We start from the raw sequence: 26,661 nt of genomic DNA, 5'->3' as shown, positions 1-26,661 counted from the left end.
TATAATTTAAAACCACTCTGCAGACGTGGAAGTAAATCATCACACTCCTCTGACTTAAGCATGTAGTGTCTCACCCTGGCATCTTCCCCCTCCTGTACCAGGTTTCTACATGTGACCTAGCACCTGGAACCTTCTAAGCCCCAAGGTGCCGAGAAGGCTACTTGAAATGTACAGTGTTTCTTAACATTCACTGAAAACAGAACATACCTAATCTCGGCTGTTATACTGAAACCTTTTCAATGCCAAATGTGCTTGAGTGAGCCAACTGATGGGAAAGTAACTGTACTGTATCCAGTTGGTAAGGCCCACCCATATAGGCTCTGTGCTGGTGTCACGGTTGGATTTCCCAGCTCTCTCTGGGCACAGTTGGTGTGTCTGTGGAAGCAACCGAGCCACTCCTCGCCCTCTGCACTCAGAAAACCGCATGCTTTCTTTGAACAGTTTCTCTTAAAAAGGCCCGTTTCTTCATGCTCATGAGTCTGCTGCACAAATAAACCTCTTGGTGGTTGGATGGCCTTTCCTGTGTGCGGTACCCAGCTAACCGCTTCTCACTGTCCGGCGTCGGGATCACGGCCACAGGTCCGCGCATCCTCAACGGCCCTCTCCCTCTCTGGAGATGAGCGCGGCAGCAGTAAATGCTGACACCGGGCCACTTAGAGATCTTAAGGTGCTCACTTGCTATCCCTCTCGGCACTCCACACTTCATCTGGGATTTTTCTGAAGGAAAACGTGCAGCATTTTAAGATAGACTGTTTTGTACCGCGAACCTCAGACCTCTTTGCGAGTGACGAAAGCAGTCCTCTGTGTGCTGACTCCTCCAGGCTGCTTGCCCGCCCCGTCTCGTAGGCGCTCCGCAGGATGTGGCCATCACATCGTGCACGCGCATGCTGAATCCTGTGCTGTCTGTTGTCTTCTTCCAAAGCTAGGGGCATGTCTTTGCTGTTTCTGCTGGCGCTGACCCTGGCAATGCTTTTACCCCGTGTGCTCCCCACGCCATTTCTTCGCTGACCTGCCTCTCTGTTCCCTTCCACCCTCCCTCCCTTGTTCTGTGTAGTTGGGTACAATTGATGGCAGCGAAAAGCAGCGCGTGGACTTGGATCCTCTGCGTCGTCGCTGCATCCTCTGTGTCATGACCACCTGTTCCATTGGTCCAGCTTATATTTAATGAGATTAAGACTGCTAGGTTTTATAAAGATTTCCACTTGGATTTATGAATGTCAGTGTGTCTAGGTTGTCTGTCAGGACGTGTGCTGTCTTTATTTTTTTATGTGCCTTCCCGGTTATTAGTTTCCCTCCATTTCAGTTCTCTTTCTTACTTCATCTTATTCCCTGGTGCCAGTGGCAGAGGAGGGCCTACACCCATAGCCAAGATTACAACAGCAGTTAAGACCCTTGTCCCGTAAGGTGCTCGGGGTTGTGGTGGGTGGGGAAGGGTCCTGCATCCCTTTGTTCTGAGCTCTGAGTTCCCACTGAAGATCTTGATGGGTTAGCTTAATGTACTCTCGACTGCCAGGAGTAGTGGAGGACTCTCTCAAAGGCATGTTCATTCTCTGCAATTAAACTGAACAGGACGTAGAGCGTGCTGTGGGGGTGGGGGACAAATAGGCATTACTCCACTGTTTCTCCAGAAGAATGCTACTGTTCAGTTTGCAAGTTTCAGGTTTTCGGTGGTAGATGTTCAGAATTTAATACCTTTGGAAATTTTAGTGTTTTATTTCAGCCAGGATATTTTTGAAGAATTTAAGTTGAGGATTTTCAAATAGATAGAGATAAAGATATTCTTAAACTAAGTACGTTGGCATCCACCTTTAATCCCAGTATATAGGAAACAGAGGCAAGCAGATCTCTTTTGAGTTCGAAAGCCTGGTTCTCATAGCAAATTCCAGTGTAGCCGAGAAGAGAATATTTTCTACCTGTACTTAATGCCTTTTTCAACACTACAATAAAGACTAAATTAGGTCGCACCCAGGATGGTCTTAGCAAATATTCATTTTTCGCTTTGCACTAAAGGAAGATTAAATCATGTTTGTTTTCTTCTGTTCTCAGTGTGAGCCTAGATCTCAGAGCAGGCCCGTTGTCCAGGGTCCCTTGATCTTTAGGCAAGGTTGATGACCCCTGGCTTTTCCTGATTATTTGCCTGCAGAAACACCCTGCGCGGGGCATGGCTTCTGCAGCGTATTTGATTAACTTGGAAGAGTTTTACATTCGTGAACCCTTTCCTTGTCTGGGAAGTGAAAGCGCCTTGTGATACTTAAGGAAAAAACCTATTTTCCAATACTTTCCCTAGTGGTCACCACCAGCAAGGACAAGAGGCCCTCCTACCTCAAAGTACAAATCTACTATTCACCATTAAAGGTCAGAAGAAAAGCTTTGCGTCCTCTCCCAGTTCTTACAGGGAGAACAGAGGCAGTAGCAGTATTTCAGTTCACAGTGAAGAAGGGTATTTTGTTCGCTATGGGAAGAGAGGTTGCAGCTCCCAGTCTCCCAGCCTCCTTCTCCCGAGTGAGAGCCCGGGGGTCTGGACATGCGTGATGAGAGTTTTACTTGTGCTTTTGGAGCTGCGGAGCAGCTCAGCCAAGGGCCCAGGTTCCATGCCCAGCAGAGAAACCACAGAGAGATGCATGCTGGCACAGCTGTCTGTAAACAACGCCTTCTAAAGTTTATGATTTTAAAAATTGCTGGGCGGTGGTGGCACATGCCTGTAATCCCAGCATTCTGGGAGGCAGAGGCAGGTGGATTTCTGAGTTCGAGGCCAGCCTGGTCTACAGAGTGAGTTCCAGGACAGCCAGGGCTACACAGAGAAACCCTGTCTCAAAAAAAAAAAAAAAAAAAAAAAAAAAAAACAAATCAAAAAAAAAAAAAAAGATTGCCATACACTTAGTAATTTTGAGTTTTATTAGTACTATTAAATTAGCATTATGCTACATAGGACTGGAGAGATGGCTCAGAAGTTAAGAGCTCTATCTGCTCTTCCAGAGGTCCTGAGTTCAATTCCCAGCAACCACACGGTGGTTTATAACCATCTGTAATGAAATCTGGTGCCCTCTTCTGGCCTGCAAGCGCACATGCCGGCATAGTGCTGTATATACAATAAATGTTTAAAAAAAATTACCTATGTAAGTTTCTTTAAAGGTTTGCCTCAAAGGTGGGTGTGGTGATGCACACTTAGAATCCCAGTGTTCCTCCAGATTGGGGGGGGGGGGGTTGCCACGAGGTCCTCATGGTCAGCCCTGGTCTGCAGCAGCCCTGGTCTGCAGAATGAATCGCTGACTAGCCTGGGCTACACAGACACACAGTAAGCGTATGTCTGTAAAAGTTAAGAACTGCTGCAGGAGCCGGGTTTGCATGAAGTAACTTTATCATCTCGCTCGGGCACGTGGCATGATCCTCAGCCAGGTCTGCTTCATTTTTTTTATGGAAAACCAATTTTTTTTTTTTAAGTGAGATCTGAAATTCTGGCACCTGTACAATGTTAAATAAATTGCCTTAAGCCCATTGTTGTGTAGTGACTTGAGAAATGTCAATGTTCCTCTGAAGATGGGTAGTCACAGACTCAAGGTTCTGTCCTTAGTAAAACTGTCACCCCTACCCATGATCCAGTCACAGTGACAACCCCAACACACCATTCTCACCATTTTAAATAATTGCAACCTGTCCTCCCATATTTTCTATTCCTTGGCTTTGGGGTGGGGGTTGGGACAGAAGTATATATAGGTTTGCCTTCAATCAAAGCAGAGATCTTTTCCAGCTGTTTTTAGCTATCCCTGGAACAGGTCAACAGCTGGCAATACTTGGTAAGCGGCCATGTTGTATCTCCGTGGCTTTCCCTTACTGGCTCTGACCTGGCTCTCGAGACAGTTATAGGCCTTACTTGCCTGCTGCTTACCTGCTTCCTGGTTCTAGCTTTAGTTCTGTAGTAGAGGTAATTAGGAAAAATCTGTCCATAAGCTAGCCTTCCTTTAAAAACGGCATCGTGGATACAGGGTTTTAACGGAACCATTGGCCTGTAGGCATACAAGGCCACAACTGTCCCCAATCAGATCGGTTCTATGTCTTTAGTCATAACTGAAACAAACAGGTAGTATTGCCTTCCAGGTCTGTCAGCCGGGCGGGCGCCTCCCAGGTTTGCAGGTATAAGGCGAGTTGAGGATCTCGGGGCCGGGCGCTTTGGGTAATAACATCCTCTCCCCACTTTTCTTTCTGTCTTCTCCTGTGCCTGCCTCTGGCTCTCTCCGCTGCTCCTCTGGCTGTCTTGTGTGTAAAACCAATCACCTGCACTCTAGTTATCCCCGTTTGTCCTCGTTCAGCGTCCTACAGCCCCGTCATGCCCTTCAAAGCGGCACCCTCTAGAAACCCAGTGGACCGACCAAAGCTCTTGGTAACACCGCCCGAGGGCTCTGCGCGGAGGAAGACCATTCACGGCAGCGTAGCGGTGAGTAGCGTCTGGAGAAGCCGCTGTGTGGGAATCGGTGCTGTTTCTCTGCCCTAAGGTGGACTCTGGGTACAAGATCAGGTGACAACTACCCAGCTCCCGCCCTTTATAAACCCAGCTGGCTGTGCACCTCTCAGTTGGGGGCTTCGCTCTCTGTAAACATTCGCAACTCCTCTTTACTCCAGCACCAAGGAGTGGCAGGCCTACTCTGCTGGGACCTTTAACACTTATAAATAAGTGGTTAGGAAACATTTTCAAGGTAAGAAACTATGGTGCCTTTGAATTAAAATAAACCTGACTTCCTGCCCTGACCTTTTACCCCAACCATAAAGCTGGCCAAACTCTGAAGGTGGCTTACTCAACCGGGTATGAATGTCTGTGTGTGCCTGCCACTGCCCATGTCTTAAAACACGATGAAGGATTTGGAAACAGTTTTTGTTCAGTAGGCGCCTCTTGTAAGGCTGCTGAGTTATCTATATATACCCTAGTGTTTAAAGTGCAGGATAGATTATCTGTGAGCGTGCTGTAAATGCAGCGAGGTCATTTGTGTGTCTCTTGGAATCTTCATCTTTGTTTAAACTGTGAGCTTTTGTGCTGTGGTTGGGAGATGCCAACGTGGTTCCATGGCTTTGAAACCTGGACTTCAGTCGTTGTGTCCCCAGTCCCCCACAGGTCACTGCTTGCCTGGCAGGGATGGTTGTAGAGGCTAGAACCTTAAAAACAAAATAAAAACAAAAAGAATTGTGCCACACAGAGCAATTCTCAGGTTTAAGGCTGCTGGATACTTTAAAAGGTTCTGCTTAGAGTCGTGTCTGAGACTGAGGGCGAGCCCGAGGGTTTTGCCCAGGGGGAGTTTTCTCTGAGCCCCTTAGGCATCAGCGGGATTCAGAACTGAGACAGGCTCCCAGCCCTGTAGCCAAAGGGGAGCCTACCTCCGATGTCCGTGAGCTTGTACTTCATTAGCTGCGCGATGCTTTGGAGATCCTGGCTTCAGACAGAAAGTGACAGTGAACACTTTGATGTATACGCAGTAGGGGAAAGTATTTACTGAAGGGAGGGAAGGCATCTTTAAGGCCTTCTGAAAGTCAGGAGGAAGGATGACTGTGGCCAACCGTCTGTCGCCCTTGTGAGCTTTGGTGGTTGTCTGTCCATGCCTTCCTGTGTGTGATCAACTAGACTCTTGATTGCCTTGCAGTCAGGTAGTTGGGGACTGCTACCATCAGAAAACTGATGCTTATACCTACACTGTGGAAGCGGTACTGATTAACTATATTGAATGTCTGGAAAGTAGTTAATGGTATGGATGGACTGAATATTTAATTTTTAGACAGTGAGTACAGACTGGGGATATGGCTCAGTGTGGAAAGTGCTTGATGTGCAAGTGCGAGGAATTCAGACATGAACATGAAAGGTGAGCCTGGCCTCATGGCTGTAACTTTAGCATCGGGGTATAGACGGGTAGATCCACTGGCTTGTTGGCCGGCTGGCCAGCTGACATGCCAAACTCCAGGTTCAGCAGGAGACCCTATCTGAAAATACAAGGAGGAGAAACGGTTGAGCAAGGGCCGAGCCTACGACTTCCATCCACGTACAGGCACAGCACACGTTAAGACTGGAATTGGAGAATAACATTAAAACTATATAAGTTTCTGAAGAACTGCCCAACTGTTCTGCCTCGTGACTGTACCATTTTGCATCCCTATCAATCAGGCATGAGGATTCCAGTGTCTCCATGCGAACACTTTATTTTCTGTGTTGGTTTTATAATACCCAGCTTACTAAACTTGAGTGCTGTCTCACAGTTTGGGTTTGCATTTCAGTGGCATGGCATGTGTGTTGTAGACTGTGGCAATTGGTAAGCGTTTGGAAAGATGTTTACTACAGACTTCTGTGTCTGCATGTGTGTGTGTGTCAGCGTGATCCAGTTCAGGGCCTTGCACATGCAAGTGCTTTTGCACTGAGCCCCATCACCAGCTCAGGCCACTTTTAAGTCCAGTAACAAAATGTTGCATTGTGGGAGTTACGTGTTTATTCTAGATAATGGCTCCGGGCCATATAGATATAGGTTGCCTGTTCAGTCCTTCGTGGCTTTTGGCCTATAGAAATTTTTGTTTGATGTTCATGTGTCAGTTTTTGTATTGTTGCCTGTGCTTTGGGTCCATAATTTAGTAACAGGTCCCATAATAGGAAACTTTTCTGGATATTAGACCCTTTTTACACTTTTAAGACTCATCCATTTTGAGTTCATGTTTGTTGTTTAAAGGTAGAGTCCAGTTTCACTTTTTTCATGTAAATATCGCACTTCCTCGGTACTGGCTGCTGAAGACTGTCCTTCCCTGGTTGAGAGTCCCCAGGCTCTATGGTTTCTAGACTCTATTCTATCTGATTGGTCTACATGCCCGTACCATGCTGCTTCAACTGTAGCTTTAAAATCAGGAAATCTGAGCGGCCCAGTTGGTTCCTTTTCAGATACTGTAAAGTCCCTGTAGCCTCGAGCGCTTGTGTGCACTCAGCAGTGTGAGTGTGGAAAGGGTTCCGAGGAGGGATGATGGTAGCAGTCACCACCCATTAACTCACATCAGCATGGAAACCCTGGGAGTGCCTCTGTGCGTGCCATGCCCAGACCAGCGGCTGGATGTAAGGCAACAGAAGCATTGGAAAGAGAAGGACAGAGCCCCAGTTTGGGTTCCCATGGCCATTGCTAGTTCACTGTCAGCTTGATGAAGACAGTCAAGGGCCCATTCCCTGAGCCCTGACCCAGGAAACCCAGATGGGCAAAGGTAGCCCCAAGTGCCTCACATTGCGTTTCTCTTTCTGAGTTCCCAGTCGGCTCTCCTTGATCTTATTTATGCCACATCAGAATGTTTTTACATGGCACACACCCTCAATTGCAACTCTGGGGAGACAGAGGCAGGTGGATCTCTGTAAGTTCAAAGCCATCCTGGTCTACATAGTTAGTTCCAGGTCAGCCAGAGACCCTGTCTCTATAAACGTGTGCACGCGCGCACGCACACACATGCACACATGCATGCACACACATGCACACACACACACAGGTACTCTCTCTTGCGCGCACGCGCACACACACACACAAACACACATGCACGCATACACATGCATGCACGCACATGCATGCACACGCATGCACGCACATGCATGCACACGCATGCACGCACATGCATGCACACGCATGCACGCACATGCATGCACACGCATGCACACACACGCACACTCACTCTAGGTGAACCTGATGGCAAGCCCGATGACCCCAGTTCCATCCCCAGAGCCATCCTGCTAGAAGGAGAAAACCAACCCTGACTTTCACAAGTTGTCCTTTAACCCAACACAGGCATGCACTCACGGAGGAATAAACAAATAAGGAAATAAATAAATGTGTGTTTTAAAACGTTTTTAAGGGAAGAAGAAAGGACTTACATTGGTACCTCAGCATCTCTCTTGGGAAGGAAGGTGGGCCCTCCTCCCTAGTTGTAGGCATAAGGGCTTCTCTAAACCCCACTCAGCAGGGAAGCCATGGGCTGCAGCTTTTACCACCCAGAGATTGCACCTGTCCTTCAAGGCCCCACCCGCCTTTGAGGAGTCAGCTGGGGCGGAGGGTGGCCATGCAGCTGGATTGATCCAGTCCTGGCCCAGCACCATGGGAAGATCTGTTCTGCCCTCAGTCACTTGCAGCTCAGCAGGTCAGCTAGGGTCACATTGTTCCGAAAGCTGGGAGAAGCAGTTAGAGGAACTTGGAAGAGAAGGAGAGAGGGGGCATTGTCACTGGCAGCACCGGCTGGGTGACATCTGCCTGTCCCTTGTTCCCTAGTACTGGCTTAGCCAGAGGTGCCCAGCCAGCCTCCCTGCTGCCCATAACAGGTTAGAGTCTCAGATCTTTCTCATTTTCCCTCTCTTTCCGGCCTTTGGTCCCTCCATCCTCTGTCTTCTGTCCTCCCATCTCCCTCCTCCCCCCTCCTTCTGTCCCTCCCTCCCTCCATTTGAGATTCTTCAAGCACTAGGCTTCCTCCCCTCCCTTCTGATCCCTCCCCCACTCTTCCCTGGTGACATCAGAACCTCGGAACCCATCTCTGGTCTTGTCTTCGTATGTTTGTCCAGATCTCTGGCTGAGTGCTGGGCAGGCATCGGGGAGACCTGGTGCCTGCTCACTGTTGGAACTCTCTAGGAAAGGGTGGCCTACACTTCCTCACCCTGGCCCCTTTCCTTGGGGAGAAAGGGGCCCCTATGTAAGGACTTATCTACAAATGCCACATAAAGGGGACCGTGTCTCTGAAATAACAGACATGTGAATGGTATTTTCCAAAGCAGAAGAAAGCTGCTAAAGAACAGAAAAGTAGGACATGTGCTTAAAGGTCCTTTTAAATGGGCTGGTAGTGTGGCTCAGTGGTAGGGCACTTGCTTGTATGAAGCCTGGGGCTTAATCCTCAGCGTGGCAAAAAGAAAAGTTACAAAATGTAAAACAAAAGGAGAGACAAGGCAAAGTAATTCCAGGTAATGTCCAGATAGAACACAAAGACTCTTTTAAACAGTTTATACTTTTTTTGTCGTTTATTAATTTTTTTGAGATTATAATATAATTACATCATTTCCCCCTTCCCTTGACTTCCTTCAAATGCTTTTTGACAAAACAAATCAAATCACCCATCAGATCTACTTTATTCCTGTCATCTGTGTTGACTCAATTATACACTGTTCAATTGTTAGCCGACGGGGCCTTGTCCTGCACTGGAGTGGATATTTGAAATAGTTTAGAAATTGTCTTAAGTTCTTACAAACACTGTAGTTTGTCATTGGATGTGATTAATATGAAAATTCTAATTCTTGAATTTCTCTGAACCCAGAGCCATAAAAGAGAGCGGGAAAGAGAGCACCTTCCCTTCCACGTTTCCCCCGGCGCCCGCAGGACTCTGTCTCCTTCTAATCTCAAAGCGAGGTCACCGGCCCCGGCCCGCCTTTGGTGAGTGTGGTGGAGGTGCCTGGGAAGGTCCACCCTGGCGAATCAACTTCTGTCTTTTAGCCAAAGGATCTTTGAACTGGGTCTCCTTAGTGGCTCCTTTTCCACATTGACCACAAACAGAAAAACACTCCTATAGGACCGTCTGCTTGGTTGTACACGTGGGTGTTCTGGGCTCCGGGAAGCCAATCCTGAGCCGCCTATTGTCCTTGTCTTCTGGCCCAGGCTCCCTTCCAAGTCCATGCCTCACCTGCCTGGTGCTCCCCGGCCCGCGTCCTCCTTGCCGCCCGGCTCAGGCAAAGCGCCTTCTGCTCAGGCCCACTCCTCGGCTCCTGGCAACATCCGCCCTGGCAAGAGAGAAGGGAAGGCGGAGCCTGAGAAAAAAGACCCCGAGAAGAAAGTAGCCAGTGAGCCCCCAATAAAGGGCAGGGCGCCATTAGTGAAGGTGGAGGAGGTCACAGTGGAAGAGGGGACAGCTGCGAAGCCACCTGACCCCGGTAAGAAGGGACCAGCCTGTGCTGGGGTGCGGGCCGGTGCTGGGGTGCGGTCCAGTGCTCTGTGCTTGCCCTGCCCACGAAGGGTTTTATTTAACTCCTTTTTCATTACTGGGTATTGGAAATTCATATTCTCATTCTTTCTCTTCCCCTTCTCCCTCTCTCCTCTCCTCTCTTCTCTTTCTCCCTTCCTTCCTCTCTTCTCTTTCTCTCTTCCGCACCACTCTGTATCGTGAATGCACTAACTCATCCTCCTAAATCTCTAAACACAGGTGAAGAGCATCTTCCCAAAGCACTCTTGGGGACAGACGTGTGGCAGGGAGCCTGCCTGTCCCTGGCAAGGCTCTTGCTTCCTTGCGTCTAGGGTCTCCCGAGAGCTCTGGGTAGATTCTTTTGAGACACAGTCTCACCTTGTACTCAGGCTGTCTCCCAAGTGCTGAGATTAAAGGTGTGTGCCACCACACCCTCGAGAAAAGATGGCACTTAGCAAAGTTATAGCGGTGCACACCTGTGATCCCAAGTCAGGCACCTGGAGCAGGAAGATCGCGAACTGGCTCTGAACAAGCCCCAACTACACCAAAATCCTGTGTCCAAATGGGGACAGTGGCGGGGGTATTTTAAACCTTAATCAGAATAAATGAAAGGAGCCTCTCCATTGGATGCCACCTGCCCAGCCTGAGTCCCGGGTGTGGCCTGGGTGCTAATGATGCCCATTAAAAGGCTTTGATGCTGTGGTTAACTAAGTTACCAAAGCACAGAGATACTTACTATAAAAGGCAAATGGAGAACCTTGCCTTCATTCTGCTCAGAGTCGGGCTTCCCACAGACCCTGCCACTTGGTAGATAGTGCTAACTGATGCAACTGCTATAAAAGAAGACTTGGTGACAGAGTGTGAGCTGGGTTGGATGTCTCACACATGCAGTTTTGTTATCGTTGCTTGGCTACAGAAGAATATAGTGGAACCGTGAGAACACACTGCGGTGTGTCCTCCCTTCTCTTTGAGAACGATGGACCCCAGGCCTGGGGTGTGGGGCACGCCAGTGTTTGTTCTGTTCCTTGGATTTTCATTTCATTCCACTTGGTTCTCTCCTTGTACCTATTTGTACAGCTGCCCCAGCCTCGGCCCCCGGTCCAACCCCGGCCCCTTCTCCAGCTCCGGACACAGCACCATTGTCCACCGTGACTGCTGGTGTCGTTCCTAAGACTTCTGCAGGCACCACCGACCCTGAAGAGGCTACGAGGCTGCTGGCTGAGAAGAGGCGCCTGGCCAGAGAGCAAAGGGAGAAGGAGGAGAGGGAGAGGAAGGAGAAGGAGGAGCTGGAGAGGTAAATCTCCCTCAGACCGGCCCTGCCACCAGAGAAGGCCTGGAGCCTGGTCCCTCCCGTTCCCCTCCAGCATGTGGAGAGTACAGTCCTTTGCCATCCTTGGTTTACTGATGTTGAATATGGAGCCCAGGGCTTGTCTGTGCCAGGCAAACACTCTGTCATCTGAGCCACATCTCCAGAACTATGTTTAAAATCAAATTTTCTTCTGAATAAATAGCAACATATCAACGCGGATAGGAAAATGTTTAGGGGGAGGGGGAAGTTCTATGTAATCAAGTAGTCGCATCCATTTTAAGTAGCCTTTTCTGTTCTCTGAATGCTTCGAGCAGGTATGTACAGATACACACACACATACACACACACACACACACAGATCCATATATGCAGTGAAGGTATAGCTGTCAGGGCACGTACAGGCGGGCACATACGTACGAAACCAGATGCATATACAGGCAGGCACATATAGACCCAGATGCATGTACAGGCGGACACGTATAAACCCATAAGCTTGTACAGGCAGGGACCTATAAACCCATATGCATGTACAGGCGGGCACACACATCCATACGCACAGTAAAGGTACAGCTGTCAGGTCTGCTTCCACATTAACGCTTCTTCAGAGTGACAGTGTCTTCACTGTCACTGTATCACTGTATAGCTGCATAATGCCAAATACATGTTCTTTCAGGTCAGACTCCCTTCAGCTTGGTAAGGAAAACATTTACTCCAGAATTGCCTGCCAGACATAGGCCCGGACGATGCTTTTGGCAGGAGAAACCTTATGTGCAGGAAAGGCGGGTCCATAGCCAGAATAAGTCTCTACTCCAGGAAGGACAAAGTGTTGTCCTTTCCACGAGGGAAGTGGTCCGATATAGTCATGTCACGGTCACCCCAGGGAATAGCACCATATCTGGGGCTCAGCGCCTAGTTTCTGCTGTTGGCAGTTCTGGCGCACCTCAGCAGCTGCAGCTGAGAAAACAGCTGACTATCCACAGAACAGACTGCTGTCTGCTTGATTGCTGAACTCCTCCTCAGCTGAAGTAACCTTTGATGAGCGTTTACAGGGGACAAAACATCTTCACGTCCTTTGCCCATTTGAAGAGATCCCTCCACACACTTCTCTTCCCCAGATGTCTTTCTAACCAGTTCTCCAGTCATGCTTTTTCCAAGGCCCTCACCCTCCGGCTAGTCCAGTGGCTACAGCTCATGAGTCAGTGACTAGTTGAGAAGCTAACTGGCCATTTCCCCTTCTAACAAAATGTGTCCTACCTGAAGTTCCTCCCACTGTGAAGATGGTCCCTTACCAGTGTCTTTCAGAGTTGTCCCCTGTAAGGCTGCAGCTGCCCACTTCTGGGTGGTGCCTGCATAATGTGCAGAGCCATCAGTAATCAGGCCCCAGTCTTCCTGCCCCCAGTCAGCCGGTCATAGGGAACACCACCTAGGCTGCAGGCGCATGCAGGCAGCAGACAGCATTATAACAGAAGAAACCATAGGCATTTGCGCAGCCTCTTTATGTGACTTGCTTGTGTGTTCAGTATCTGCTTAGGCGTGTATATATACCATTTCCATTCGATAATAGACTGCTTCTATGCACAACCTAACCTTATGACCTGGTGGCTCAGGTCTCATGATAACATGGCGGCCTGTTGTCAAGTGTTCAGTTTCCACTGTGGCCCAAGAGCAGGCCGAGAGCTGTCTTTCAAAAGAGGAATAGTTGTCTGTAGATAATGACAGAGCCTTGCTCCCAAAGGTCACTTCTGTGATTCTCCTACAGGGGCCTGCCGAAGGCTCCAAATAGCAACCCTTGTTCCCAGCCACTGACACTTAAAGTACCATCATGTCTGCTGGATCATATGGGCCAAGAGGTAGAGCAGCCTGCACAGCAGCCTGGACCTGTTGTAGAGCCGTCTCTGTGCCAGGCCCCACACAAAGCTATCAACTTTCTGAGTCACTCGGTATATGGGTCAGTAACACACCCAGGTGGGGAATGTGCTGTCCCCAGAATCCAAATAGGCCCACTAAACACTGGGCCTCTTTCTTGGTAGTGGGAGGGGTCAGGTGCGATAACTTATCTTTCGCCTTAGAAGGAATATCTCTGCATGCCCCACTCCTGGTACCAACTTCTGTTTTACTACTGAAAAGAGGCACCATGACCATAGTAACTGATAAAGAAAAGCATTTCATTGGGATTTGCTTACAGCTTCAGAGATTTAATCCATTCTCATCATGGCGGCACACAGGCAGACATGGCGCTGGAGGAGTAGTTTAGAGTTCTTCATAGAAATCCACAGGCAGTAGGAAGGGAGAGACACTGGGCCAAAAGTCCATCCCCGGTGCCACACTTCCTCCAAGAGGTCACACCTCTTATCCCTCCCGAGTAGTGCCACTCCCCAGTGACTAAGTATTCAAATGTATGAGCCTCTGGGGGCCACTGCTCAAAACACCACAGCCATGGGCATGGACAGACAGACGGACAGACAGACAGTGTTCTGGTTACAGCCTGTTATAACACTCTGACCTAAAGCAATGTAGAGGAGGAATCAGCTCATTTGGCTTATGCTTGGCACGAGTCTGTCTGTGAGGAAAGCCAGGGTAGCAACTCAAGAAGCCCCCGCCCCCAAGCTGCACCCACTGAGGAATGTGCTCGCCTCGCAGGCTCACTCACTGGCTCATGCATTGCTAGCCTTCATAGACAGCAAGCACTGCCTGCAGCTGCCTGGGCTCTGTTACACGGTTAACAGCCAAGACAGTCCCTCACAGACAGGCCCACATTCCAGTCTGATGGAGACAGTCCCTCAGTCCCTCAACTGCCACACTCCCATCTCAGGTCCCGGACTGTCCAGTTGTCCATCAACACTAACTGTGATGATGTGCTGAACCTGGGCCTGGTAAGGCTAGTGTTAGCAGTTGTTCCTGACAGATCTGGGGACCCTCAGGCCTGCTGGGGGCCACCCTCTTGGCCGTGCACACCCTTCAGTCCACAAGGAGCTTATATGGCCCGACTTCCTCCTGACCTGATACAGACATTATTAATCTCATTTTCAAAGGTTGTTTTGGTTCTGGAGAGATGGCTTAGCAGTTAAGAGCACTGAGTGTTTCTCCAGAGGCCCTGAGCTGGACTCTGCAGGCACCAAGCATACATGTAGAGCCTGAATATGGGGATATACAGGCAAAATTCCCTACACATGGAATTTTGTGTTAGATTTCTTATTCAGGTGTAATTATTTAACATTCATGGTAATTGCTAAAAATAATCTATGTTCAGATATTCAAGTCTCCCCCTTTAAAAATGAATAGTAGACTCTCTGGAAAAGCAAGTTACCCCCCAAATATCATTGGGTGATCGCTGCTTCTGACAAAAATGAAGCCATAGGGGGTTGGGGCGCGGAGCAGCAAAGGTTCCATAGCCATGGTAGACTGTGGCTTCCTCCGGGGCTTTGACCTGTTGCCCTTGCCAGACCCGGCCTCTCTTCAAAGAAGCGCCTTCCTTCATGTCTTTTCCCAGACAAAAGATAGAGGAGTTGTCCCGAAGGGTGGCTGAGGAGCGAAGTCGCCGGGAAGAAGAAGCCCGCAGGCTGGAAGCGGAGCAGGCGCGAGAGAAGGAGGAGCTGGCGCTTCGGCTGGCGGAGGAGGAGAGGGAGCGGTCGGAGAGGGAGGAGGTGGAGCGCCTGCAGAAGCAGGTGTGCGCCCTGCCCCAGCCCAGCCGGGGCTGTGCCCAGATGAATGGGGTGCAGAGCGGGTGTGGGCTGCCCGAGCCAGGGGCCCTTTGCACAGGAGCGGGGTGCAGAGCCCAAGCTGGCAGCCGCTCCACCGGGATTCGCTCCCAGACCGTCAGGGCTGCTAAGCAGAAGAGGGGTTTGCAAAGGTGGGCGGGGTTGCCAGACCGGGCATCAGCAGTGGTAGTGATCTGTTTCCAGAAAGAAGAGGAAGCCCGAGTCCGGGAGGAGGCAGAGAGAGCTCGGCAGGAACGGGAGAAGCATTTCCAGAAAGAAGAGCAGGAGCGCCTGGAGAGGAAGAAGGTAGGGCCTGGGCCGGGTCGGAACCGCACCCGCATGGTTCTGCCTCCTTCCTGGGTCTCGAGTTGCCTGAAGCCGAGAACAAACGGTCAGGAACAAAATGTCCTACCCTTGCCCAAGAAATGGCCCTCGGTATTCCAAGAAAGTTGCCAGAATTTCCTCCTTCCCCAAAGCAAGTTGTCCTACCACAGCAGTTAAAATGGTTCCAACCTCTATTAATAACTCCAATTAGGACGAAGAACAGTGAATTATATTTTCTCCACGTTTTAATAATCTGCTACTGTTTTGTTTATCGCTGGCATGTGCCAGGCTGGGGTGCTTTGTGTATCTCATCGGCCTTCTGTGTGCTTTTTTGCAGCGACTTGAAGAGATTATGAGAAGAACCAGGAGGACGGAGGCAGCCGATAAGGTGCTGGCATGGCCTTTCTAGCACTCTTCTGTTGTGGGAGGCAGGGCCCTCAGGCTGGCCTCGCTGACCTTGACCTTGATCATATAATGCCTGCCTATTTCCCAAGGGCTGGGGACTGCTGGCCTGGGCCCTGCTGGCTCTAACTTTATTTCCTTTCCAGTCACCTCCCTGCTTAGCGATCAAACCTAGGCCCTCACAGGTACTCCAGTGAGCACTCTACCACTAGGAACGTCCCTTTAAAATTCTTATATTGGTTTCTTTCTCTTTTTAGAAAACCACTGAGCAAAGAAATGGTGACGTAGCCAAAGGAGTTCTCGCTGGAGAGACAGGTACTTCTTCTGTCAGCGCACATGTGCATGTGTGTGCCCACAGAGGCCAGGAGAGGATGTCAGATCTCCTGGAGTTAGTTCCAGCTGGCTGCAAACTGCCTGGTGTGGCTGACTGTAACTGCTGAGCCATCTCTCCAGCCCCTAAGGCGATGGTTTGCAGCCTGAGGGTCACACTCCCTTAGGGGGTCATATAGCTGATATTTACATCATGATTCATAACAGTAGCAAAATTACAGTTATGAAGCAGCAAAAATATTTTTGGTTGAGATGGATGGCCACAGCATGAGGAACTGTATGAAAGGGTTTCAGCGTTAGGAAGGCCGAGAGCCCCTGGTCTAATGGGTGACTTTAAATGTACACATCTTGATAGGATTTTGTCTGTTTGGGGATTTTGTTTAAACTAGTTTAAACTGTCTCATTCTGTAGTTTCTGTACAGTCTAGATCTGGATTCTCGGTGCACCTGAGGAAAATCTCGAACTCCTTGTCTTCCTTCCTCAGACTCCCAAGTGCTAGTGTTACCGGGCCTGCATTACTAACCCTCAACTGAAATTTACACGTCCATAACTTGTATTTATGACAAGTCTTAGAATAAAAGATTTAAACATCATCTCTCTTAATCCTGACTTCAAGAGAGAGGTACACTTTAAAACATGCTGATTTCATCATAACTTGTTATTCAACTTGTAACTGTGGTCTTTGGGCAAGTTACTGTTTCTTGGAGATCTTAAAACAAAAGTAGCTTAAATAAAAATGCAATCAGCCTACATTTCTGTAGTCCCATCTAGGATCAGTTTCATCTCTGTGTGAGGGTCTTGGACAGTGGCAATCTCGTGCTTGGTCACTAATGCACTAGTTGCTCTGTCCAGAGAGCATTCCTGTGTTAACCCTGTCACCACAGATCTGCTTTGCTTTGTTTTGCTCGGAATTGAATCTCCAGCCGTCCCAGAGCGCCAGCTCCCCCAGCCCCACTGCGTAACATGGTGTTTCCAAGACCGTTACTGCCAACACAGGCAGTCAAGGATTATCAGACATTTTAAGATAGCCCACCCTAGGTTTGAGTCAGATGTCAATAGGGTTGCCTTAAGCTGGACTCCTAATGCTGAGTCGCAAATTAGGTGGTAAAGCGAGGGACACACACTGTGGGCCTCCATTTGTGCGGTCACATCCTTCTAAGTGTGACTGAATTCAACTGAGTTTGTGAAGCGTGGCTTCCTCTTCTATGGTGATTTGCTTTGAATCCTTCAGTAAAAGTGTTCCGTGTCAGCCAGTCAAGTCAGTCAGCCACTCCATCAGTTGGTTTGATTTCAGTGTTTATGTCCAGAACTAACTTAGTACAAACAAAAGCAACAGTAACAGTTATTTCTGCCCTTCAGTGAAAACTTTGCTTGTGTTAACGCATTTAGTAGCCTGTCAGGCAGGTCCTGTTATCCAGGAAGGATTAGGGTTTCCCTTGCCCAGCGTCCCACAGGCAGTGAGTTGTACCGTCAGGTGAGAGATCCAGGTTCTGGTCCTAGGGAGTGGTTTGATGGCGGCATGTTAGTAACGGTTTGCTCCCCTTGTGCATGCAGAGGTGTCTGCACTGCCACAGATGAACTCTCCAGGAAACGGAGAGTCTGCAGAGAGCCCACAAGGAGTCGCTTCACAGCTGTCCAAAGGAACCACAGAGAGGTGAGCTCAGCAACTGAGGCCTTTTTCACTGAGGGAAGATGTGTGTGTGTGTGTGTGTGCGCGCGCGCGCGCGTATTACAAAGTGCCGTGTTCACCCCACCCAGGTAGAATGCCAGAGTTTAACAGGAAGGTTTATTTTTCTCCTTAATTTTTTGTAGAACTTGTATCTCTAAGAAAAGGGGAGTCCCTTTTTCTTTACTCCTCATGGTGAGATCTGAGTGCGTCATAAGGACAATAACCAACAGCCGGCCGACCTCACCAGTGCAGGCTGGCCACCCTGGCATCTTGGAAATCTAAAGCAGAATTAAAAATGCAAGGCCATGTGGGCCACAGAGAAAGCTCAAAGCAGAGCGGTCTGTGGAGAACAGAGATGGAGAGGAAGGGGAAGGGGGTCCCGTTCATCCTGTACCAAGAGTGCTTCGAATGCCACAGTTTCTGATGTACAGAAAAGCTGGGTACAGTAATCCCAGGACTTAAGGAAACTGAGGCAGGAGATTGTTGGAGATCTGAGACTGGTCAGCACCACAGAGCGAGACTGATTAAACCCAACACAGATAGGATGGTTGGTTCGTGACTGATTCCAGCACATAGGAGACTAAAGAATTTGGGTTTGAGGCCAGCCTGGGCTACAGAGTGAGACCCACCCACCCCCAACACTACAACAAGGAAAAACACGTGAAACACAAACAAGAAAAGTAGATCACAGTGGCACACACTTATAATCCCAGAACTTGGAATATTGAGACAGGGGTATCTGATATTCAAGGTTACCCTGCCTCCGCCTCACCTCTAGGTTGAGACCCTGTCTTCATGCAGGGACAATGAGAACTAATTTGCATCTTCACCAGCCATGTATAAGGATTCAACCCCCACCCCATCCCCCCTAGCCTCCCACCCCACCCTGTCCTCCACCCACTGCGTCCCTGCCAAGATCTTCAAGCCCCGAGCCCTCTCCTCACCCATATTCTTTCTGCATAACAGATTCCCCATGAAAAGCATAGAGAATTTTATGGGCATCAGGTTCTCAGACTTGTTGACCTGTAACTCACTGTGTAGACCAGGCTAGCCTCATTTGCAGAGATTCCCCTGCCTCTGCCTCCTGAGCGCTAGTACTGTAGGTGTCTACCACCATGCCCAGACTCACATAGAGTTAAAAAAGGGTGGGACCAGTAAAATGGTCAGCAGGTAGAAGTGAGGGTCATCAGTCCTGATGACCTGAGTTCCATCTTCAGGACCCACACTTCAGAAAGAGAAAACTGACTCCTCCGGCTGCCCTCCAACCTCTTCTTGCACACCATGGAATGGCACACAAATAAATAAATGTAATTTAATTTATCTTTAAGACTTGAGAGTCGGGCATGGCGGTGCATGTCTTTCATCCCAGGCAGAGGCAGGTGGATTCTGTGAATTCAGGGCCCATCTGGTCTGCATAATAAGTTCCAGGAGAGCCAGGACTACGTAGAGTTACCCTGTCTCAAAATAAAGTAAAAATAAAAAATTGAAGAACTGATGATGACCTGTTTCCGTTGTAATGACCTATTCTAAAAAATTGTCCTATTCGATAAGTGTTATAAGATTTTCAAATTGAAGATGCAAATTTGTCACAGCTCCCTATCTGTATTTGCTAATAATGATATGGTCAGTGTTGCATCTTTCTTTATTACTATTATTGGAGGACACACGTGCGGAGGCTAGGGGACAATCTTGTAATGTTCAGGTTTTCATCTGGCAGGAAGTGCTTCCACCTCCTGAGCCATTTTATGCCCCTCCCCAAGTTTCTATTTTATTTCAAAGCCGTAAACTGATTTTAAAATAATTGTTATAAAAATAAGCTTCATTTTAATTCATCCCATGTCTGACCTTTCACAACCCCAGTTCTCCAGATGTGGAAAAGCAGCCAAATGAAAATGGAATGTCTGTACAAAGTGAAAAGTTTGAAGAAATTATAAACTTGCCTGTTGGATCAAAAGCGTCCAGATTAGATGTCACCAGTGAGAACCCAGAAATTCCTTTGAAACCAATTTTGGCCTTTAACGATGAAGGGACACTTGGGCCCCTAACTCAGGTGGACGGAGTGCAGACACAACAGACCGCAGGTGAGCTAGTTGTCAACTGCTTTGTGTAGTCATCAGAGTGAATGGTTGTTTTGTTCTTTGAGGGAACGAGGAAGCCACTGTAGATAAGATTGTGGGTGATCATGGAAGCCGAATTTTGAGATGCCCTGGGTAACGCCTAGGCCCTTCCTGCCTCCCTCTCAGTCTCAAGTACCCAAAGACCAGGTCAAAGACCAGCCTTGTCAAACAGCACTCGTGCCAAGCACCAGACAGGCTCCATGTTGGACTAGACTTCTCTGGGCTTTGTCCCTCTTCCGTGGGTCATCAATACTTCCAGACTGCCTTGGGCTCTCTTGCCATTTTTCTCATTTGGGTTTGCTAACCTTGTTCCACATGTTTTCCATCTTTTTAAAACCCAAAACGATGCAGATAGGATAGATAGGATAGCAGTAGTAAGAACCAAACTCCAAGCCAGGCTCCCACTGAGCCTGGGTTCTTCTACTCCACGTTCATGGTGGCTGAGCCTGCCTATGCCTCTCTCACACAGTCCTCGAGTCAAGTTGACCTGATGTCTTCATACAAAGAGAACAATAGCTAGCCGAAATAAAGAGGCACATCACGCTTTACTGCTCGGTGGTCATTACCAGCTCCATAACTCAGTCCCAGCCATCAGGGCAAGTGGGATAGGCTAGCTCGCTCACACCCTCAGCAAGCCTGGGTTTGGTCTGCCTACCTTCCCAGAAGATCAAGTTTATCAGCATTTCCTCATACTGTTCCTAGGTAGAGAACTGGCCAAGTTCCAGATACTGAAGTGGAGTCAGTAGAGGACTATGGTTAAACTGTCTGTGAAGCCATAACAACTTTGACTAGGAAGAGGCCCCTGAGGAACCGGTCTCCTTCTCTCCTCTGGGATGTTACCGGCCTTAGTGGAATGTCTTCTAGGTCATACCACCTGGCTTTGTGATTGCTAAGTCTTCAAAGCAGCCTGTTTAATGTTCTGCTGCTGGAAACACCGGCGCCTGCCGCTTCCTGATTTGTCCTACCCCGTACGTGCCGGGAGGAACAGCTCCCACCTGGCACTCTGCTTCCCTGTGTTTTAAATCATCCTTTTCCTTCCACCATCTTCAAGAAGTAGTCTAGGCTCCGATCTCAAGCGCTGCACTGTTCCTTGGGGTAGCCATTCATTTATAAACATTCCTTCGCCCTCCTTTGAAGTTTAGAGCCCTAAGTGTTGAACACTGAGGACACAGGACCAACGACAGTGGTTTTCTCAGAGGTTATGGGTTTAAATGACCTAAGCAAGGTGTTTCTAAGTCAGGGGTGTCCCCTATGCTGACAGAAAGGGTCTGCATTTTTCCTAGTGCTGCCCTCAGATATGCTTATGAGCCCAACACAGTCTCCTGGTTTGATGTCTGTGTTTGGTTGTGTTGTTGTGGTACTGAGTAACCCAGAGCCTCATGTACACTAGGCAAGTGCTTTACCACTGGCTGAGCCGTACTTCTAGCACGGCTGACTGTTCTTATATATGATGCTATATAGAAAGGCATGGTGGGGTTTTCTTTTTTATAAATATAAGCTATTGCCATAGTATTCAATTTTAGATGGGTTATATTAATCTGTTCTCTTTTCTGTCTCCTCATTGTAGAAGTTATATGAGCATTTCCTCTGAAGAACCAAAACAAACATTTTCTACAACGAATGGAATTTCAGGCTCCAAAGGAGCCCCTCCCTCCGGTTTTCTAAAGAGTTCTTGACCATCATTTTTAAAAGATGTATTAAAGCCAGCTAAAGACAACAGACTTGGTAGCTTTTCTAATCATTTTCGCCAATAGAAAGAAATGCTCCTTAATCTGAAACCCTGAGATGGCATTTTCCAGCGTGTTCCTCCTTCTTAGTAAATCAATATTTTTCTGCGTCCTTAAAAAAAAAAACAAACAAAAAAAAAAACTAAAGAGCATTTCATTATACAAAGAAATGGACTGGCAAGGCATAATTATCACACAGACCTTTTTTGAATTTTAAACTTCAATATATAAGATTGGCAAAAATAAAATACGTTTTACAATGTAATACTTGACCATCAGTACCTCTTCGCCCTCCAAGTAGACTGAGTGGAGGGAATTTAAACAAACCTGATTGTTTAAATATTACTGCAGAAGCAGTTTGTAGAGGCAGCAGGTGGCCAGGTGACCTGGCTCATAAACAGCTGTCACAGGCGTACTGCAGACCGTGGCCACAGTCTTCTGAGACTCCTTTTACAGAACTATACTGACCAATATGAAAATGTGAAAACATTTTTTTCAGAGCAAGAAAATAATTTGCTGTCCTCTCTTTGTTCCCTGTTTTTGGGGTTTTTTTCCCCCCTACTTTTTAGAGAACAGGTTTCTCTGTGTAGCCCTGGCTGTCCTAGAACTGGCTCTGCAGACCAGACTGACCTCGAACTCACAGAGATCCACTGGCCTCTGCTTCCCAAGTGCTGAGATCAAAGGCGTGTGCCAACCCCGCCTGGCTCAGTTGACCTCTTTTTTTTTTTAAGTGATGTATTTATAAAAGCTTTTTCTGCTAGATAAATTAGAACAAGACAGGGCGCAGACATCTCCAGTGGACACACTCCGCCGCCTGCTGCTGTGGAGCGTGGAAGTCCTTGTGGGGCTCTCTGAAGTTTGTATGCTGCTGCCACCACCAGCGATGGTGGGACCTCTCTCTCTGCCTTACGTGATCAGGAATGATGTGGGGAAGTAAATATTTAATATTCCTTTAGATCAAAGAATTTGGTTCTGCTCGTTTCAGAGCAATGAAAAATAAATGATGTCATGTCGACGTCAGGGGACAAAGGCCCGTCACAGGTGTCCTCAGTGTACAGGGACTGTCGGCTTCTCCTGTCTAATCTTTCTTCATTCTCGCTGCTCAGCCCTGCTGTACAAATTTGCACTTTCACTTGCTAATATAAATTCAATTTATTTTCCCACTCAAGAGACGACCAATGAGAGACGGAGACGGAACGCCAAGGGCAATGGTGTATCCCTCCTACTCTTGGTTTTATACTAAGAGCAATTGGTGAATCTACAAGATTTAATGGGAGACTATTCATCCGTTGGGGTTCTTTTAAGTCCAAGCATACAATCTTTACCAACCGTTTGTAAAACATTGTTAAAACATCGATTTTTGGGGTTTCCCTATTTGGTTGTCCTTGTACATCTAGATAGTGTATTAAAAAAATCTGTTCAGTAAATTTGTTCTATTTATTTAAATCTACCAAACAAAATACAAATAAAATGTTTGATATAGTTTTACCTTAGGACTTCCTGTGATTTGACTTCATTCTGGTAAATATACACAGGCGCACGCTCGCCCATACCCTGTGTGCACAGAGGGACTCCTCAGCCATGAGGCTAATCTTCCCGCTTCCAAACTGCACCTCTGCCCCATAGCCGGCGCCGAGTCTTCAGATGACATTCCATTTAACTTCAGTGCCATTTTCTAAGTATGTGGTAATTTTCAAATACAGAGTGGATTATTTATTTAGTAATTACTCAATAAATGATGTGATGTTTTGATATGCATGAGAAAGACGGCTTTGGGAAGGGCTGTCACTGCTTGGTTGGTTTCTAGCAGTGCCCCGAGTGGCATGAGTATTTTTGCATCATTAGATGCCCATTCCGTACATAATGCCCGGTGAGCTAAGGGGAGAGGAGCGACTGTACCATTGTATTTGATCTCCCTTCGGGCTCTCCCAAGAGTTTCTTGTTATTTCAGTGGATTTGAGGCATTTCCTAACGTCCTTCCACCCGCTTGCCCTCTTGACACCAGGGATGCTGACAGCTTCCCCACAAGTCTCCATCAGCCTTGGCCGCTGGAAGCTCTGGGAGGAAGAGGGAGAGGCGAGGCACTCTGCACAGAAGGGGCGGAGCAAGCCATGTTCTGGCTTTATTTAGCAATGGCTTTTCCTCCAGGAGCTGCCTTCACAGAAGATGCCAGAGAAGAGGGGTTAGGAATATCAGAGCAGGGTCCAGGGCATTAACTATGCCCCACAGTTGTGGAGTTAATTGAAGGACAGATGGCAAAGCTACAAGCCAGCCTGGGAGTCTGCAGGACACATTGCTCAGCTGCTTCTCTGGAACCGTTCAGTTAGTGTGGTGTGAGGTTGACTGAGCAATCATCCCAGAGGATTCTTAAAATCCAGCCTCTCTCTCACTCATTGTGTGTGTACATGTGTGTGTGTGTGTGTACATATATATGTATATAGTATGGGTCTATTGTGTGGTATGTGAATATGTGTGGGTGTATATTGTGTGGTTTGTGTGGGGGGTATGTGAATGTGTGTGGTGTGTGAATATGTGTGGGTATATTTGTTTGTGGGTGGTGTATGAATGTGCGTGTAGTGTGTGTATGTGTGTTGAAGTAACATAAAGATCCTTACTGGTACTTTGACCCAAGTTTAAGCTGTGTTTGATCCATGGTAACCCTTCTGAGGAAGGAACTAGGAAGTGTTCACTTCTGACTCTAATAGTGGCCATATTTACCTGGAGTACCTGAAGTGAGCCCCCCCAGTTCTGCCAGCTCCTTGGGGTAAACATTAGTAACTTGGGGGACCCAGTTACTCTTCAAAGGGCCTCTAGACACAGATTAGATCTTCAAGCCTCCAGAGCCCCTGCCTGGTTCCCACAGCTCTGATCTGTCCATATCTCTCTAGTCAGCAGATCTCTGTCCAGACCATGATACACTTTGTCCCCAAGACTTTCAAAGAACCACCAGACCGTGAGAGCTGTTTGTGGACTTACTGAGCCCCAGCGGGGACTCCTGCAGGCTGAAGTCTCTGGGGAGCATTCTTTCCTAGAATCACAGAGATAAGGCCAGCCCTTCAGTTCTTTCCTTGTCAAAGGCTGGCTGAGTGCTGGGTGCTGGGGGCCCCTCTCCCTGCCTCCCTCTGTGACAATGCGACTCCCCACAGTCCTGTTTCCTGGTGCTCCCCAGTCCCCTCTGGATAATGACCTCCTTACTCTCCAGATGGAAGTGACAGGGTTGCCTTAACAAAGCACACAGGCTGAGCCTGCAGGACCTTTTGTGTGGGTGTGTGTACACTCCGAGCTGTGACTCTGGAGCCTGGGATCTGCCTGTCTGACAGCCTGCAAATAACAATAAAATAGAAAAGGCATGGCAACCTGACAAGATATTTGAAAATATCTTGTCATCCACACAATAAGGCCGTGAAAATGGGAGCCTTTATTATGCCTCTTAAAGCCAAATAATCCAGAAGGCATCTAACTCTAGACATAAACCACACTGATAAGGCTAAACTGCTAAAAATCTGTTTCTCTTGTTGGGGCTTGGGGTGGAAGAGCAGTAATTGAGAGAGGTTCTGAGACAGGGTTAATTTGTGTAACCCCGATGGCCCGCCCTTACCTCCTGAGTGCTCCTTGAAAGGCCCGTGCTGCCATGCCTACCCTTTCTTCTGATGATCGGCTCCAGGTTATTTCCTGTCAATCAAAACAAGAATGCTTAAGTTTTTGGTTTTTTTTTTAAGATTTTATTTATTATATATAACTACACTGTAGCTGTCTTCAGACACTCCAGAAGAGGGAGTCAGATCTTGTTAGGGATGGTTGTGAGCCACCATGTGGTTGCTGGGATTTGAACTCAGGACCTTCCGAAGAGCAGTTGGTGCTCTTAACCGCTGAGCCATCTCTCCAGCCCGAATGTTTAAGTTTTAAGCAGAGTCTGCAGCAATATGCATAACTAATGGCCACCTCTCTTTAGAGCATATTCCGGGGGCAAGCCTCAGGGACCTTGATTGAATCCTCCCAAAACCTGGTGAAGGTAGGTATTATTCAGAGAAGAAGAAACAGAGGACTTTAGATAACCACGTGAGGGTGAGGTCGGGGCTGGAGCTGACTCTGGAATCTGTGCTCCATTTGCCAGACACAGCCAAAGGATGGTGCTACAAAGCTCTGTGGCTAACACTATCCGTGCCGAAAGGAGAATGTATAAAAACTGAGAACTAAAACACCAGGAGTCGGATGGCTGGGCCTACCTTAGCCCTGTGACAGTGTTATGAATGAAGCCAGCACACATCAACGGTCATGGGCTGCAAATATTAACTTGTTCCCCCCTCCCCCATTTTCTTCTCCTTACTGTTACCATGGAGACATAGCTCCTCAATTTATCTGGAATTCAAACCACCCCAGGGGATATGACTGCAAGCTTGGAGAGAGGCCCAGCAGGCAGAGGGGGACACTGCAAAGCCTCAGGCCCTTCCCGTTTCTCACACTCTCGCTCTTTTCTCTTCTCTCCTCTCTCTTTCTCCCTTTCCCAAGGTTCCTTACAAACGGAATGCTGTGGAGATAGAGATTTTACACAATGGTTGCTCCATTTGTAAGCATTCTCTATTTGAAAAGAAACCACCGCAGCCAGGGAGCATTTCTGGCTTGTAGCAGCTACCACCACTGCCACTACCCTGCCCAGAGCAAATTCTCTGAGGACCAAGAACCATCCACAGACCTTCGCAGACGTGACCCAAGTCCACTGGGACTAATTAGACACCACATACTATGTAGCCCAAGCTGGTATCTAACCTATAGCAATCCACCTGCATCAACTTCCTTTTTTTGGAACTCACTCTGTAGACCAGGCTAGCCTCGAACTCAGAAATCTGCCTGCCTCTGCCACCCAAGTGCTGGGATTAAAGGCATGTGCCACCACTCCCCAGCCTGCATCTACTTCCTAGGTGTTGAGATTAAAGAAATAAGCCTCTACATTAATTCAACTTTTTTTATTATTGATATATCCTTTATTTACATTTCAAGTGAGTTTCCCTTTCCTGGATCCCCCCTCCCTGAAAGTCCCATAAGCCCTCTTCCTTCCTTGTCCCCCTATCCACCCCTTCCCGCTTCCCTGTCCTGGTATTCCCCTACACTGCTGCACTGAGCTTTTCCAGGACTGGGGGCCACTCCTTCCTCCTTCTTG

At 48.1% G+C, this 26,661-nt stretch overlaps 1 protein-coding gene across 1 annotated transcript in view; it reads left to right on the top strand.

Annotated features, from left to right (window-relative positions):
• Map7 (microtubule associated protein 7) overlaps positions 1-22,996 on the top strand; it is a 130,581-nt gene extending 107,585 nt beyond the window's left edge. Inside the window, exons 8-18 of the mRNA XM_052169418.1 lie at positions 4,308-4,432; positions 9,289-9,404; positions 9,627-9,898; positions 11,005-11,221; positions 14,727-14,901; positions 15,139-15,240; positions 15,596-15,646; positions 15,918-15,975; positions 17,545-17,644; positions 19,520-19,740; positions 21,344-22,996. Coding sequence (XP_052025378.1) covers positions 4,308-4,432; positions 9,289-9,404; positions 9,627-9,898; positions 11,005-11,221; positions 14,727-14,901; positions 15,139-15,240; positions 15,596-15,646; positions 15,918-15,975; positions 17,545-17,644; positions 19,520-19,740; positions 21,344-21,354 — 1,448 coding nt within the window. The 3' untranslated portion in view covers positions 21,355-22,996. The remainder of the gene's footprint in view (positions 1-4,307; positions 4,433-9,288; positions 9,405-9,626; positions 9,899-11,004; positions 11,222-14,726; positions 14,902-15,138; positions 15,241-15,595; positions 15,647-15,917; positions 15,976-17,544; positions 17,645-19,519; positions 19,741-21,343) is intronic.
• Positions 22,997-26,661: the final 3,665 nt, after the last annotated feature.

This window comes from Apodemus sylvaticus, chromosome 23 (assembly GCF_947179515.1).
Source record: "Apodemus sylvaticus chromosome 23, mApoSyl1.1, whole genome shotgun sequence".
NCBI lineage: Eukaryota > Metazoa > Chordata > Mammalia > Rodentia > Muridae > Apodemus > Apodemus sylvaticus.
The sequence above is the reverse complement of the archived record's forward strand: the minus strand, read 5'-3'. Positions and strand labels throughout refer to the sequence as shown.